The 14812-nt window shown below is 44.2% G+C and overlaps 1 protein-coding gene across 5 annotated transcripts in view; it reads left to right on the plus strand.

Annotated features, from left to right (window-relative positions):
- The window catches only part of RAB3GAP2 (RAB3 GTPase activating non-catalytic protein subunit 2), a 96652-nt gene extending 81960 nt beyond the window's left edge, over nucleotides 1-14692 (plus strand). For 4 of the 5 annotated variants that reach the window (XM_035010096.1, XM_035010099.1, XM_035010100.1 and 1 more), the window contains 9 exons: nucleotides 1152-1218; nucleotides 2484-2554; nucleotides 4980-5015; nucleotides 6372-6455; nucleotides 6735-6953; nucleotides 9521-9610; nucleotides 9862-10083; nucleotides 11379-11537; nucleotides 11739-14692. In XM_035010096.1, the coding sequence (XP_034865987.1) occupies nucleotides 1152-1218; nucleotides 2484-2554; nucleotides 4980-5015; nucleotides 6372-6455; nucleotides 6735-6953; nucleotides 9521-9610; nucleotides 9862-10083; nucleotides 11379-11537; nucleotides 11739-11894 (1104 nt within the window). In that variant the 3' untranslated portion in view covers nucleotides 11895-14692. The remainder of the gene's footprint in view (nucleotides 1-1151; nucleotides 1219-2483; nucleotides 2555-4979; nucleotides 5016-6371; nucleotides 6456-6734; nucleotides 6954-9520; nucleotides 9611-9861; nucleotides 10084-11378; nucleotides 11538-11738) is intronic. The other variant, XM_035010097.1, reaches the window with a different exon arrangement.
- Nucleotides 14693-14812: the final 120 nt, after the last annotated feature.

The raw sequence follows: 14812 nt of genomic DNA on the forward strand, positions 1-14812 counted from the left end.
CTCATGTGCTTTCTCTCATTCTCTCTCTCTCAAATAAATAAATAAAATCTTAAAAAAAAATAAAAAATAAAATAAACTGAAGGCAGCTTACAGACACAGAGCTGAGGTCAAGCCCCATTGCCTCTGCTCACCAGCTGTATGACCTCTGGGAACATTTCTGAACCCTTTGTTCTTGATTTTTCTACTAAAAGTAAATGAGGACTGTAGCTGTCTTGAAGGGTTGTAGCAGTTTCTAGAGAAAATGCATGCATAGTGCCTGCCATTTTGACTGGTGGTATCATTGTCTATTTAAATTGTTAATATTTCAAATAAGTGGCCATATTTCTTTTTTTTTTCTTGTTTAGTAATTCTCTTTGCCCCATCCGACCCCTACTCCAGTTCCACCATTTTACACACAGCTTCCTTAGGATCAAAACAGTTGAAATTATCTGTGGGAAATCGCTAACACTGATATGTATTATCAAAGGTGGTATGTTTAGTGTTTGTAGCTATAAAATTATTTAGCAAAGATCTGGATGATTTCATCGGTTTTACATGCTATATATGAGTGTGTATATGTAAGCAACTACCTCGATTAGAAGGAGTTGAATTTCAGACATGTTCCCCTTCACTGCTTTAGTTTATCTCCTTGGCACATATCTCTGACCTACTGTATAATTTACTTACCATATTTATTCAGCTCCCTTGCTAGGATGCAACCTCAGTGAGGGCAAGGATTTGGGTCTCTCTGTTCATTACAGTATCTCTGGCGCCTCAGACAGCCTGGTGCATAGTAATTGCTCAATAAATGTTGAATAATGAATGATATTTGCTACAAAGTAAACCCACATCTGTGTGAAATTCAAGTATTCATTAGAGAAAGCACTGCTGTCCTGTCACAAGCCACATTGACTTTTGATTCCAGATGTCAGCATATCTGACCTGGGGTTTTTCTAGGTTTCAATCATCATATGGATAACGTGAATTCAGGAGACCGTTGACACTGTGCTATGAAAAATTTTCTTTTGCCTAATACTTCCATGTTCTTATCACCACATTCATGGGTGGCTTTGTGTAGAAATTTATGCAAGAAGTCTCCACTGTGTTTGGAACACCTGTTAAATGATGCCTCTTTCTCTCTCTCTCTCTCTCTCTCCCTTCCTGTACGTAAGGAAGCGCGTTTCTTCGTTCGGTCAATAGAGCACCTGAAGCACATTCTTAATGCACATGTTCAGAATGGTAAGTAAACACGTGTTAAAAACAGAACTGGGGGCGCCCGGGCGGCTCCGTCGTTGGGCGTCTGCCCTCGGCTCGGGTCGTGGTCCCGGGGTCCCGGGATCGAGCCCCGCATCGCGCTCCCTGCTCTGCAGGAAGCCTGCTTCTCCCTCTCCCACTCCCTCTGCTCGTGTTCCTGCTCTCTGCTGTCTCTCTCTCTGTCAAATTAAAAAAAAAAAAAATCTTTAAAAAAAGAGAGACAGGGCGCCCGGGTGGCTCCGTCGTTGGGCGTCTGCCCTCGGCTCAGGTCGTGGTCCCGGGGTCCTGGGATCGAGCCCCGCGTTGGGCTCCCTGCTCGGCGGGAAGCCTGCTTCTCCCTCCCCCACTCCCCCTGCTGTGTTCCCTCTCTCGCTGTGTCTGTCTCTGCCAAATAAATAAATAAAATCTTTAAAAAAATAAAAATATAACTGATGGATTCAAAAGAGGCAGGAATCTTTAAGTTCATATTCTGTTAAGTTTTTATCTGATGGTCCTACCTCCTAACACGTAGCTATCTTGAAGGGTTGTAGCAGTTTCTAGAGAAAATGCATGCATAGTGCCTGCCATCTTGACTGGTGTTATCATTGTCTATTTAAATTGTTAATATAAATAGCGTTAGTAGATATGGCCAGTTTTCCAAGTGGTTTTATCACTTTCCGATGCCCCCAGCAATCTATGAACTTTCCAGTTGTTTCCTTATCTTCCCCAACACTTGGTGCTGTCATTAAAAAAAAATTTAGCCTTTGTGTTGGTTGTGTAATGATATTTCTTTGTGATTTTAATTTGTATTTCTCTCATAACTAATGATATGGATCTTTTCTTAGGCTTTTTAGCCATTTGGATATCCTCTTACACCAGCTCAGTTCTGATTATCATTGAAGAGAAAGGTTTTTATTAATTTTACAAATACTACATAAGATGTAAGAAACAATATCTAAATAAATAGCCCATATAGCTTTATAAGCTTAGGAAAGACAGTAATTTTTTTTTTTTTTAAGATTTTATTTATTTATTTGAGAGAGAGAATGAGAGAGAGCATGAGAGGGGGAGGGTCAGAGGGAGAAGCAGACTCCCTGCTGAGCAGGGAGCCCGATGCGGGACTCGATCCCGGGACTCCAGGATCATGACCTGAGCCGAAGACAGTCGCTTAACCAACTGAGCCACCCAGGCGCCCAAGACAGTAATTTGTTAAGTATGATAAAAGAAAAAACAGATAAGCCTTCTACTTACTACTTATACTTGCTATCTAGGCATTGCTCTGATGATGTGGAATACATTCTTGGTGAAAAGGTTTTCTGCTGCTACATACTTGATGGATAAGGTAAGGTAATTTTAAATTTCATATACTTGTTTTCTTTCCTTGATTGATTGATATTAGAAAGATTATTTACAGTGGGCCTTGTGAGACTATTTTTTATTTGATATTACATTTTACTAATGCTCAGTTAAATGTAATGCCCAGTGCTGGCATTTTGATGACCTGAAGAAGAACCTCCCAGATCCTCGAGAGTACTTTCCTCTAAAAGCCTCTTAAGCAAAGAGAGTGACATTTGTGCTTGATTGAGGGAAGGATTTGCACCTTATTTTTAATTAAAGTGTACAAATGTATAGTTAACTCATCAATCTTTGGGTGTAGGACCAAGGTATTTTCTTTGAATGGGGTCAGCTGCCGTCCTTCTTTGGTTTTCCTACAGAAAACTCACCGCTGATGCCTTGCGTGTGATTTCTAGATCCTGTTTCTTTATAAAGTGGTGATGCAGTCTCAGTACAAAATCTTTAGATTTAAAAATTTATGCCCTCATCTTTGTAGTTGCTTCCTCTGCATCTCCTCCAGTAGAGCTAGGAGTCAGCTACTCCGTACAGCTTTTTAAAGCACTCAACCTGGTGTTCGTATAACAACTCTTTTTTTTCCTCACTCACATTTTATCAGTTAATTAAGTGACATCATTCCATTATTACATATGACAGGCAGCCTAAGTAGCGTTAGGAACAGACATCGCACGTGGGCACAGGACTAGCCGCCGCCCCCCAGCTGGGCACCCCAGGGGGGCCCTGGTCAGTGTGTTCCCAGGCCCGGCAAGATGTAAGCAGCATCAGGTAAGCGGATGTGAGGGGAGTTACCACCATAATGACGGCATGTTCTTTCAAATGTACATGGACAGACATTCCTAAACCATGAGCACTACATTCAGACCCACTTTGGGCCACCGCTCCCCTGAAAATGCTTTCTTTGCTGTTACTGGTAACACGTTTTTCTAGTTAAACCTGGTTTTTCCCCGTGTGCTCACCTTCCTGGCCCGCTTCGGTGTTTTTTCCCCCCAACTCGCTCCTTTCGGCCTTGCTGCGGGCCTTGCGTTCTCCTTCCCCTCCGGCTGCCGTCTTCCGGGAGAAGAGTAGGGCGTGCGAAGCTTTTCAGGTGGTGTCACCGTGGTTTGAACCGTTCTCACATCGATATTCTTGAGCCTCACAACGTGGACTTGAATTTAAACAGTCCTGAACGAGGACGCAGAGAGTTTTGATGATTCATTCGATAAATATTTATTGTAAGTATCTCTTATGTGCCAAGGACTGTGCTAATTAGGTGCTGTGGTTGCGGAGTTGCAAGTCCCAGCCCCTGCCCTCCAGGGACTCACAGTCCAAAAGGTAAATAGGGTGCTTTGGGGACTGAGAAGAGGAAGTAAGTAACGAGACAAAGGGAAGGCTTCTGAGCTGAATTGTGGAGGATGCGTGAGTCAATGGGAAGCTGTGGGTGAGGAGGAGACGTATTCCAGCAGAATCCGTGTTTGGCTCAGAGCTGCGAGGAGCTTCATGTGCTGGAAGCACAGGCCGGAGGAAGGAGCGGGAAGCAGAGCATGGAGTATTTCCCGTGCGGACTGTGGATTTGGGGTTTTCTAACACTCTGTGTAAACTGCCCAGCATAGGGTCTGGCCCCTAGTGTGAGGGCTCAGTAAGTGGTAGCTGTGATTTTATCTTAAAGACACTGGGGCAGTTGTAAGCAGAGGAATGATACGTTCAGATTTGCATTTTAAAAGATGATTCTGGCAGCGGTGAAACATGTTGGGATTGGGATGGACCGAGTGTGGTTGTTTGAAGGCCATTGCAGTGATCTCAGGGAGAGGCAGCGAGGCAAAGAGTCCTTGGTGCTGGAGTCCCGTCTGCCCTGATCGATCTCCTGCCTCCTGGGAATTCTTATCAAGCCATGTTCCCGAAGAGCAGAACTTCATCTCCTGCTTATTACCATGTTGTATAAAGTATGCAGTAGAACTCACCAAGCACTTATGAATCGAGAAAATCATCCTGTTTTCTGAGCTAGGAACATGACTTCTGTCCGCACCAGATTGTTTTTCCTTTTTTCTGACCATTTAACATTATTGTGTATCTTTATCAACAAGCAAAACTCTCAGCTGCTCTTTATTCATAGCCTTGAGTTTGGTTCTGGACTTGAAGGCAACAGTTATTTGTACAAAGTGAGGAGCAGATTTTTAGAGTTGTTTTTTTTTTTAATTCAAAAATATTATTTTTGAAAAGGATTATTTTGTGAGCCCAGTGATATATTTTTCATAATATATTTTTAAGTTCCACCACAAAGTTAATTGCACTATGTAATAAATGAGTAGAACCAGCATTTATTTATAGCTGAGTTTATTTTTTTTAATTTGCTTACTTTTTTACTTCCTATAGTACCATAGTAATGCCTTTTTATTTAAATTGTTAAATAACTATAGTATTTTGCATCCCGTTCTTAGGTTGGAAAATCACCAAAGGACAGGCTATGCCGAAGGGTAAGTGAATCTCCCTTAATTAGATGCGGAGCTGTCCGTCCTGCACCTTATGTAGCGCCTTACTCACTGCAGGGCTGGACTTTGCCTTTTTTTTTTTTTTTTTTAAAGATTTTATTTATTTATTTGAGACAGAGAGAATGAGAGACAGAGAGCATGAGAGGGAGGAGGGTCAGAGGGAGAAGCAGACTCCCTGCCGAGCAGGGAGCCCGATGCGGGACTCGATCCCGGGACTCCGGGATCATGACCTGAGCCGAAGGCAGTCGCTTAACCAACTGAGCCACCCAGGCGCCCTGGACTTTGCCTTTTACCATTTTGACGACCTATCAGGAGATGAGAAACATGGAAGGACAATACGATGTTAAGGAAACTGGTCGTGAACTGTGGCCAATTTTAATTTACCTTTCCAGATTGTCAGATAGCTTCCAACTAGAAATTTGTAACTGCAGCACCCAGTGTCCCATGGAAGCAGATTCATGAGGGAATTTTAGCTACTTTATGTAATAACCATCGTACAAATGGTCTTCAATAAGATTCCAGCCCACGGATACTGGGCTTCTGTTTGAGGCCGGTGATTAAGCAAAAGTTAGCACTTTTGCTCCGAACTTTGAAATACTCTTATTACAGACACCTTAGGAAATTCTGGGACACGTGAATCCGGCCATGCTAGGCCCATAGTCCTGACAACCCCACTGTGGGGGATTTCTGATGCTGTGCTCTTGAGAGTGGTTGGGACAGTGCGCGCGCGCGCGCACACACACACACACACACACACAGTGAATGACACAGGATGAAGTACTTAGGATGTGAGGGATTTCCTGGTTGTTGGTTTAAAGAAGGTGGTGAATGCAGGGGCACCTTGGAGTCCATGGGAATTACCTGTTGCCCACAGCATGAGGGTGGTCTTTAGCTCACAGGCTTGGGGATTCCAGTTTTGTTGAGAAGGTTCAGTTCCGTCCCTGAAGGGCGCTCTGCAGCCAGACCGGGCTGTTTCCTGACGACTTCTCAGATCGGGCTGCCATGTGGCATCTGACCACGTACCGTGGTTAGCGTGCCTTAGGGAGCTCGCCCGAGACCAGCAGCGCCATGATCTGTGGCGACTGATGATGCCACGTCTTTACGATACATGAACACCACCAGCTTTTATGAAGCGGTACCATCTTTTTTAAAGCCTAATTTTAAAATCCATTGAATCTCAGGAAAGAAATTAAAATGTGCCAATGCCTTGACTTTCAAATTCTTGCCCGTCTGTCCAGCGTAGTGTCCGTTGCTCAGGTGTGCTGTGTTGTTTTTGATTTTTCTGGTGGTACCTCTAACAGTTTTGCTGCAGGTGCTAATCGTGTTCCTTTTTACGAACAGGATGTGGGGATGAGTGACACAGCAATGACCTCTTTCCTTGGCTCCTGCTTGGATCTTCTTCAGACTTTGATGGAGGTAGAAGAGGTCTATTTTCATTCTGAACCGTCGCTAAGATATTAAGCGTTTTTAAAATCATTGGACTTAAGAAAGGACTCTAGAAAGAGGTTTTTTTCATCTATTCGTTTCTGAGTTTTGACTTAAGCCCCCCAAATAGTGGTTTCTTATGAAGAATTAGATTTGATTTTTTGTTGTCACTTGGGGGTCTGGGGAGAAAAGGGGTTTGCACTTTCCTCCTCGTAAGCGCATTAAGATATTTATTTGCAAGCTCGTATTTCTCCAATTCTGAATTCTCCAAACGTGCAGGCCGACGTTAGCCGGGATGAAATGCAAGCGCCTGTCCTGGATACGGAGGACGCGTGGCTCACGGTCGAAGGACCGACCTCCATAGTGGAGCTGGCCCTGGAGCAGAAGCACGTCCACTACCCGCTGGTGGAGCACCATTCCGTCCTCTGCTCCGTCCTCTATGCCGTTATGAGGTTTTCTCTGAAGGCCGTGAAGCCACTCTCACTCTTCGATAGTAAGGTGAGGACCTCGGAGGCCTTGAGAGCCGTCTCGGAGCCGAGGGCTGAGCAGGCGCGGGCGGGACGATAGGCAGGATTGTCTTCTGTAATCCAGGTTGCTCAGTGCTTCTGGGATGTGTATGGGGTCACTCGCTGGGGGCTCTCTGCTCGCTGTTCTCTACCAGGCTGCCTGTAATTCTGGCTTCCCGTAACTCTTCCGGTTCCAGAGTCTTGCCCTGTCAGCTGTCTGCCGTTCTCGTTCTGCATATTCTCGGGTAGACCCATTTTCTCCCTCCTGGGTATCTCCAGGCCCGACCTGTCACCTGAATTTGAAGTGTATTTTTCCTTTTTTTCTTTTTTTTTTTAAGATTTATTTACTTGAGAGAAAGTGCATGAGCGCGAGCAGGAAGGGCGGGGGTCGGGGGGTGAGAGAGAGAGAGAATCCTCAAGCAGCCTCTGCTCTGAGCAGAGAGCCCGACACAGGGCTTGATCTCACGACCCTGAGATCATGACCTGAGCCGAAATCAAGAGTCGGACCCTTAACCAACTGCACGCCCCCGAAGCGTGTATTTCTATCAGCTGTCTCTCTTCGGATGGGCCGTGTGACTTCAGACACCTCCTATCTAACACACCTCCACCCCTCAGCCCCCCCGCCCTTGACCTAAACCGCTGTTCCTCCTAAACCCCCGGCAGGGTGGGTGCTTGCTTGTGTTATGGCGCAGATGGGAAACCTTGAAGTTCTTGAAACTTCCCTTCAAGCCCCACATTGACTATAAGTCATTCTTGTCGATTCTTCCTTAAATCATATCCATCCATTCCTCTCCATCACTAGACCCCGAGTTTTTTGTTTTGTTTTTTAAAAGAAAACCCAAAACGAAGTGCCTAGCTCAGTCCTCCCCCCAAAAAGGGAGTTTGTGAAACTGAACACATCCAGAACTGGACAAGCACGGCGGTCTCAGCCCATATCGTGCTGCGGTGCCGGAGCCCGCCTGAGACTCATGCAGACAGGCAGTGCGGTGTGGCTAGTGAATCAGGACCCTGCCCTGCCGTGGACTAGGCCAGTGAGTCTTCCTGCGTATCCCCTCGCCTCCGCTGCCTCATTCAGAAGTGCTCATTCCAGGGCCTACCTTGTGGTTGTCGTGAGGGTGAAGCGACATACTGCACATGAAGGGCTTAGCAGTGTCTGCAGTGTAGTAAATACCAAATGGTGTTACAGATGTGCATACACATCCCCCACCCCAAAGGCCCCCATGTAGAGCAGCCCCTTATAATAACTAAGACCACCGGGCGGAAACTACAGGGTAACAGACTATGTGTGAGTATGTGGCAAAACTTTTTTTTTTAAGATTTTATTTATTTATTTGAGATGGGGGAGAGAGCCGGGGGGGAAGGGTAGAGGGAGAAGCAGACTCCCCTTTGAGCAGGGAGCCCGACGCGGGGCTTGATCCCAGGACCCCGGGATCATGACCTGAGCCGAAAGCAGACGCTCAACCGACTGAGCCACCCATGGGGGCGCCCCTGTGGAAAAACTTTCAGCCCCTGATGTCCAATTTGCAGTGCACTAAAGGATGAGGAGCTTTATCCTAACTGGCAGTCACACTAGGTGACCTACAGTCCTAGATAGTTGGGTCTAGGAAGTCCATTAGAAGGTACCCGGGGTGACTGCGGGGCAAAACACAGCAGCCCAGACGATGGGGTCGTCTGTAAACCCAGATGGCCTAGCAGGAAGTGGGAGGCCTGGGACGAGAGCCTGGGCCTTCCCAACTTCCCAAGGCTGGTGCTCTTTGCTCCGTGTTACATTTCCTTCCAAGGAACTTCTGAAATCCAACTTTCTGATGTTCTGCTTTGGGTCTTCAGATACACGTCTGTTCTCTTAAACAGGGTGTCTGCAGACAGTTGAGGAAGTGTGTTTAAAAGGATGCGGAGTACATGCTAGGTCTTAGTTATTGGTTACTGCATAATTACCTCAAAATTTAGTGGCTGAAAGCCACATTTTGTGGGTTGGGAATGTGTGTCGCCCCTTATTTAAGTGCCTCTGGCTCAGAGTCTCTCCTGAGTCTGCAGTTAGGGTTTCAGCCAGGGTTGCAGTCCCATCTCAAGCCCCCACTGGGGGCGGCGGGAGGATCCACCTGCAGGCTTACATGGCAGGCAAGACTCTTCTCGCCATAGGCACCACTCCCAAAATAGGGCAGGTCACACCATGGCAGCCGGCTTCCCTCACGGCAAGTAAGAGTGAACAGGAGCACCCAGGGCAGAAGCTACAGCCCTTCTGCATCTAATCTTCAAAGCAGCGCTAGCGTCCGCCTAATTCTGTCCGCCAGCAGCGAGTCCGGCCCCCTCTCAAGGAGCGGGGCGGGGACGGACGACACAAGGCATGCGTACCAGGAGGAAGCGGGGCCAGACCTCAAAGGCTGCCTACCACATACGAGATAATTGTTAAAAAAATTAATAAAGTTCTAAAATGTTACTGTTCAAGTAGAATCAACCATGAGTTACTAATTAGATGGCTTAATTTTTTAAAATCTTTCTGTCCTTCGCTTAATAATAATCCATACTTAGCCGTTTTCTTGGTCTTTTCTTTCTCTTTAGGGGAAAAATGCATTCTTCAAAGACCTAACTTCAATTCAGTTATTACCTAGTGGGGAAATGGATCCAAATTTTATTTCTGTACGACAACAGGTAAGTTATAGTTACCGGATTTTATTTTTGTCTCTCAGAAGAAAGTAGGAAATGAAAAATTTAGCTGGCCTCGAAGAATGACCACTTCCAAAGTATTCTTGAAAGCTAATTTCCCTTTCAATTATACGTTCCTTTTTGATAAATAATTTCCACGGAAAAGCCACCCTCACTGACAGGAAAGCCAATTACTGTGATTTAGACGTTGTTTAATGATGCATACTGACGGTGCTGTGTCCTTCTCCGTCGGCAAGTTCTTACTGAAAGTCGTTAGTGCGGCCGTCCAGGCTCAGCATTCAGTCGTGAAGGACAGAGAGTCCCCAGAAGAGGCACCGACCACTCCTTTTGGGAAAGACCAAGATTGGCCAGTTCTAGCTGTGGATTTGGCTCATCACCTTCAAGTTAGTGAAGATGTGGTTCGAAGGCATTACGTGGTGGAGCTCTACAACTACGGTGCGGACCACTTAGGAGAAGAGGTAATGTCACCCTCTGAGTGTGAGGTGGGGGCTCAAGTCACAGAAATTATGGTTGGAGTAAAGAATCCATAAGGTCGGGGCGCCTGGGCGGCTCAGTCGTTAAGCGTCTGCCTTCGGCTCAGGTCATGATCCCGGGGTCCTGGGATCGAGCCCCACATCGGGCTCCCTGCTTGGCGGGAAGCCTGCTTCTCCCTCTGCCACTCCCCCTGCTTGTGTTCCCTCTCTCGCTGTGTCTCTGTCAAATAAATAAATAAAATCTTAAAAAAAAAAAAGAATCCATAAGGTCTCCGGTAGAGCTTTTTGCTTTTCCTTTTGTTAGGACTTCTAGGCACAAAAACAACAGAATATTAAATATAAAAGTGTAACCAAATTCCTGTTTCTGGCCTGTGTTTAATAAACTCCGACAGTGTGCCAGGCTTGTTCTATGCAAAGGGACATAGTGGTACCCAGAACAGACAGGATTCCTTCCTCATGGAACTGACAGTCTGCTGGTAGGAGCAGAAAAGCATGCTGAATTTTTTTTTTTTTTTTTTTTTTTTTTTTGAGATCATGCAAGCGGGGGAGGTGGGTCGGGACCAGAGGGAGAAGGAGAGAGAGAAACTTAAGCAGGCTCCCTGCCCAGCACCGAGCCTGACGCAGGGCTCGATCTCACGACTCTGAGATCCTGACCCGAGGCTGCGGCGCCGCAAGCGTGCTACATTTCGTACGGGGTGAGAAGCGCTGTGAAGAGAAACGGGACCACGGGAATCAGCAGGAGCTACAATACGGTGGTCGGAGGGGACAGCTGAACTGAGCCCCCAAGGATGAGATGCAGCCCGTCGCGCAGGAAACTGGGCCGACAGTGCTCGAGGCGGAAATGATGGAAGTACAGGGGCCAAGGCTAGAGGGCCGGTGTGGGGGACCATACGCAGTGAGTGAGGATGAAGACGTCGGAGAGGAGGTGCGGAGGTGGGCAGGAGTTACGTCCAGTGTCTCCCAGCGCACAGTCCGTCTGTATTCAGAAGCCCTTAGAAGGTTTTAAGCAGTCATGATGTGATTGAATTCCCTTTGCCAGAAACTTAAAAAATGACTCTTAGTGTCACATTGCATCGAGATATTAGGGGATAAGAAAAATTCGGTAGTGGGCAGAAATTTGAATTTTGAACGCTCAATTTGATTTGGACCTTTTTTCTTTGGTTGTATACATGGCCGCAGCTCAGAAGTGAACTAGACTCTTCACTGGCAAAGCCGTTCCTAGACTAAGTACCTCTGCCAACTCTTACCCCATGCACACTTGTCCGTGCTCCTTTCCTCAGGCCAGTCTCCAGGTGCACGACAAGGAGGTCCTCGCCTCGCAGCTGCTGGTGTTAACAGGGCAGAGACTGGCTCACGCGCTCCTGCACGCCCAGACGAGAGGAGGAATGGAGCTGCTGGCCCGACTTCCCCCCACGCTCTGCACTTGGCTGAAAGCCATGGTAAGTAGGAGCGCGTGAGATCGGTCGGGTCACTGGATGGTTTCTTAAAGGCGTATTTAGTAACAGTTAAGGAGAAAATTTAAATTAGGAGCTTAAGTTCGTTCTGAAGAATTCTTACTGGGAAAGAACTATCCTGACAACTCTTAAGTGAGTAACGATTACTGTTGTATGTAACTGATTATTTTTGTGTCCCATTTGCAGAACCCCCAAGATCTTCAAAACACAGAAGTGCCAATTGCAACGACAGCTAAACTAGTAAATAAAGTCATCGAGCTTTTACCAGAAAACCACGGGCAGTATAGCTTAGCCTTACACCTCATTGAAGCTGTGGAAGCCGTATCTATCCCTTCTTTATGACACCTACCCTAACGAAAACGGTCTCAAATTGTGTGACTAGAACATGAATTAGTGCATGGTAATTTTACATAGTAAGATCTGGAATTTGATGGAGGGAGTATGTCTTTTTTCTTTTGTAAAATGAATAAAAATACATACTACTTTTTAAAAGTGCAGTCCTGGCTAAATTCCACTCCTTTGGTTAATATTGAAGATAAAATATAAACAAATATCAATGATACCATTAATTACTAACACAGATGTTTTACTGTTTATTTCTAATTTAAGCACTTCAATAGCTTTATGGGTAAACTTTGCTATTTCAAATGGGTTATAATTTACAGATTATGTTCTTACCAGATTCTATATTTCGTACTCGAAATGTTACTGTAATTAAATTTCAGATGTGTTCATGTATAGTCTCCATCAGTAAAATTAGAGAAACATCCCACTCGCTTTTGTTGGCATGCTTAAATCCAACATCCTGGGCTGCCGCCTGGAGCTCTGGATGCGGACAGGTTCTTTCCCAGAGGTTTATGCTGCCGCCACCGGAGGAGGATGACCTTGCTTTGGAGGAGGAATGGGTTCGAGATCATCGTATTCATCAGAAGGGACACTAAACATTAGAACCCTTAACCTGTTGTCCTTGCCAAAACTGAGATTCTGAGACGCAAGCAACACAGCAAAATTAAGTACGATATAAGTTAAGATTTACTTTTTGCCAAGATTCGAAGTTGTATCCACATCAGGTCATTGTAAAAATGTATTATCTTGTAAAATTTATGTTTTAAAAAAAGGCAAAGATGCTAAAAATTTAAGTCCAGTTTATCTTTCCTACAAGTGTTTAGAAATGTCTGCTTCTGGGATATGGTAACGTTATCTGTTCTTGGGAACAGTAAAGGCCTAGTGATATTGTAGCTTTGCAAACCTACCTCACAGCTGGGTTGAGGGAATAAAATACAACTAATTTTGTACCCTAGAGTGCCTAGAGCAGTCCAAGTGCTGAATAATTACTTGTTGATTAAAACCAGATTAACCAAAACTCTGTAAACAAAGTGTTTTGAGCTCTACAAATACCAAATATTTATTAGGGTAGATCTTTGGAATGTAGCCATGCAGTGCAATTACTGCTCTCGGTCATGGATCACGATTGTTATTCATAGTAACTCATTGTGATACGGAAGTTTGTTGCTTCACTTACTTGTAAGAAGCCAACGTTATCAACTGTATAAAGCTGAGGAGTATGCCCCTCAAGGATATGAAGAAAAAATTCTCATGTTTGAGGATATCCCAATTTAAATTATTTTTAACTAAAAGATGACATCCAAATAAGACTTGTCTAGAACTTAATAATTACTGTTTAATTTAAAAATCTTGAAAGATAAAGTTTTAAGAGGTCTTGGGTATTTGGGTGAGGGCCTGTCAATCTGACCGAGGCGCACACCGTGTTCAGTAGCAGCACCGAAAAGGACCTTATGCTAGTCCAGCCTCCCGCCTCTGCTGGGATCCCCACTGGCCCATCCAGACACGGTCCTATGAGTTCTTGTAAACCTGTCTAGCTTTATCTAGTCACGTGTTATATGCATTCTAAAAGATTCGTTCTTCCTGTGATTTTTCTACATACTCTGAAAGTAGTTATGAATGTTGGAGGCTGGTCAAAGAAACTTTACATCCTCACTTTGATTCGATTATCACTTTTGGGGGAAGGGGGGTATCTGATAAACAAACATGTTAGATAATAAAGCTGGTTAAACGTATTCTCGTAGGACACACAGATCTGGGGATTGTTGAGAATATTAATAAGCTGAAATATGGTTCACAGGACCATAACAGATCACTGAATTACAAATCTGTAGTTACCTTTGTGATCCTAAAGTTTACCGTGCAAAGAATTTTAAAATTGAATTCTGAGCTATATGGTTAAGAAAAGCAGTGAAATATTTTACTATTTCATCAAGGCATTTTAAAATCTGAGAGAAGAAAATACCTGTGTATACATTCTGTACCAAGAAAGAGCCACAAATAAAGGAATTAAATTGTATGTGGGATGGGTGATTTCTAAAACAAAGGTATGCTGCACTTTCTGATGGGAAGCCAGAAACAGTAGTGTTTTCCTAGCGAGAACTGCCCGCTCCCCTGACACCTTTCTTCATTAACATTAAACAGGCATCTGTACCTTGTTAAATTCCACTTTATAATGCTGAAGAAAAACAGAAGTGTTCAAATAATCGTAACTTCTACATTACAGGTTATGTTTAAATGTAGAACTAGAAGAGCCAGATAAACGTAGGTGAAGAGGAACACATCACCAACTTTCTAAATGCTTCATACTTTTGCAAAAAGAAAAATAAGAAACGGAGAGAGTTTCACTCTTTGTTATAAAAATTTGTCTAAGGTACAAGTAAGCACTGTTACATTTAAATTGCTTTTTTTTTAAGTGGTTAATTACAACTTAAAACAGATTTAATAATATTAAGCTTACATGGAATATAATGTTCACTTATTGAGTTGCTGTGGTTCATTTCATTTGAGACAAATCTTTTTAAAGTACTCCATGGCAACACTGAAAGCCCTCCCTCACCCTGACAGAAATGAATTTTTTGGGCTTCTAAAAGTTAGATTTCTGCTGAATAGAATTAGCCATCCCTAGAAAGGTTTTAATCCAATACTGAATTGTTTATAAAATGCTGTTATCTATTGTAATGTACTGTAAGTAGTGACATTCTGTACATACTTCTATTTTCTGTGTCCAGTGTTGTGAACTTATGTATATTAGTGAAATAAATTTTCAGCTTTCATGTTGTTTCAACATTCATAAATACCAGTATTAAGATTTTCTTTTCCCTCTTGTATGAGAATAACAAGTTTGGTGATGTTTTCTTTCTAATGCACACAAAAAACCTAGCTGTTGTGAAAAGGTAAGGCAGTATGAAATCTAG

Source organism: Mirounga leonina, unplaced genomic scaffold (genome assembly GCF_011800145.1).
Source record: "Mirounga leonina isolate KUSES-001 unplaced genomic scaffold, KU_Mleo_1.0 Mir_154, whole genome shotgun sequence".
Taxonomy (NCBI): domain Eukaryota; kingdom Metazoa; phylum Chordata; class Mammalia; order Carnivora; family Phocidae; genus Mirounga; species Mirounga leonina.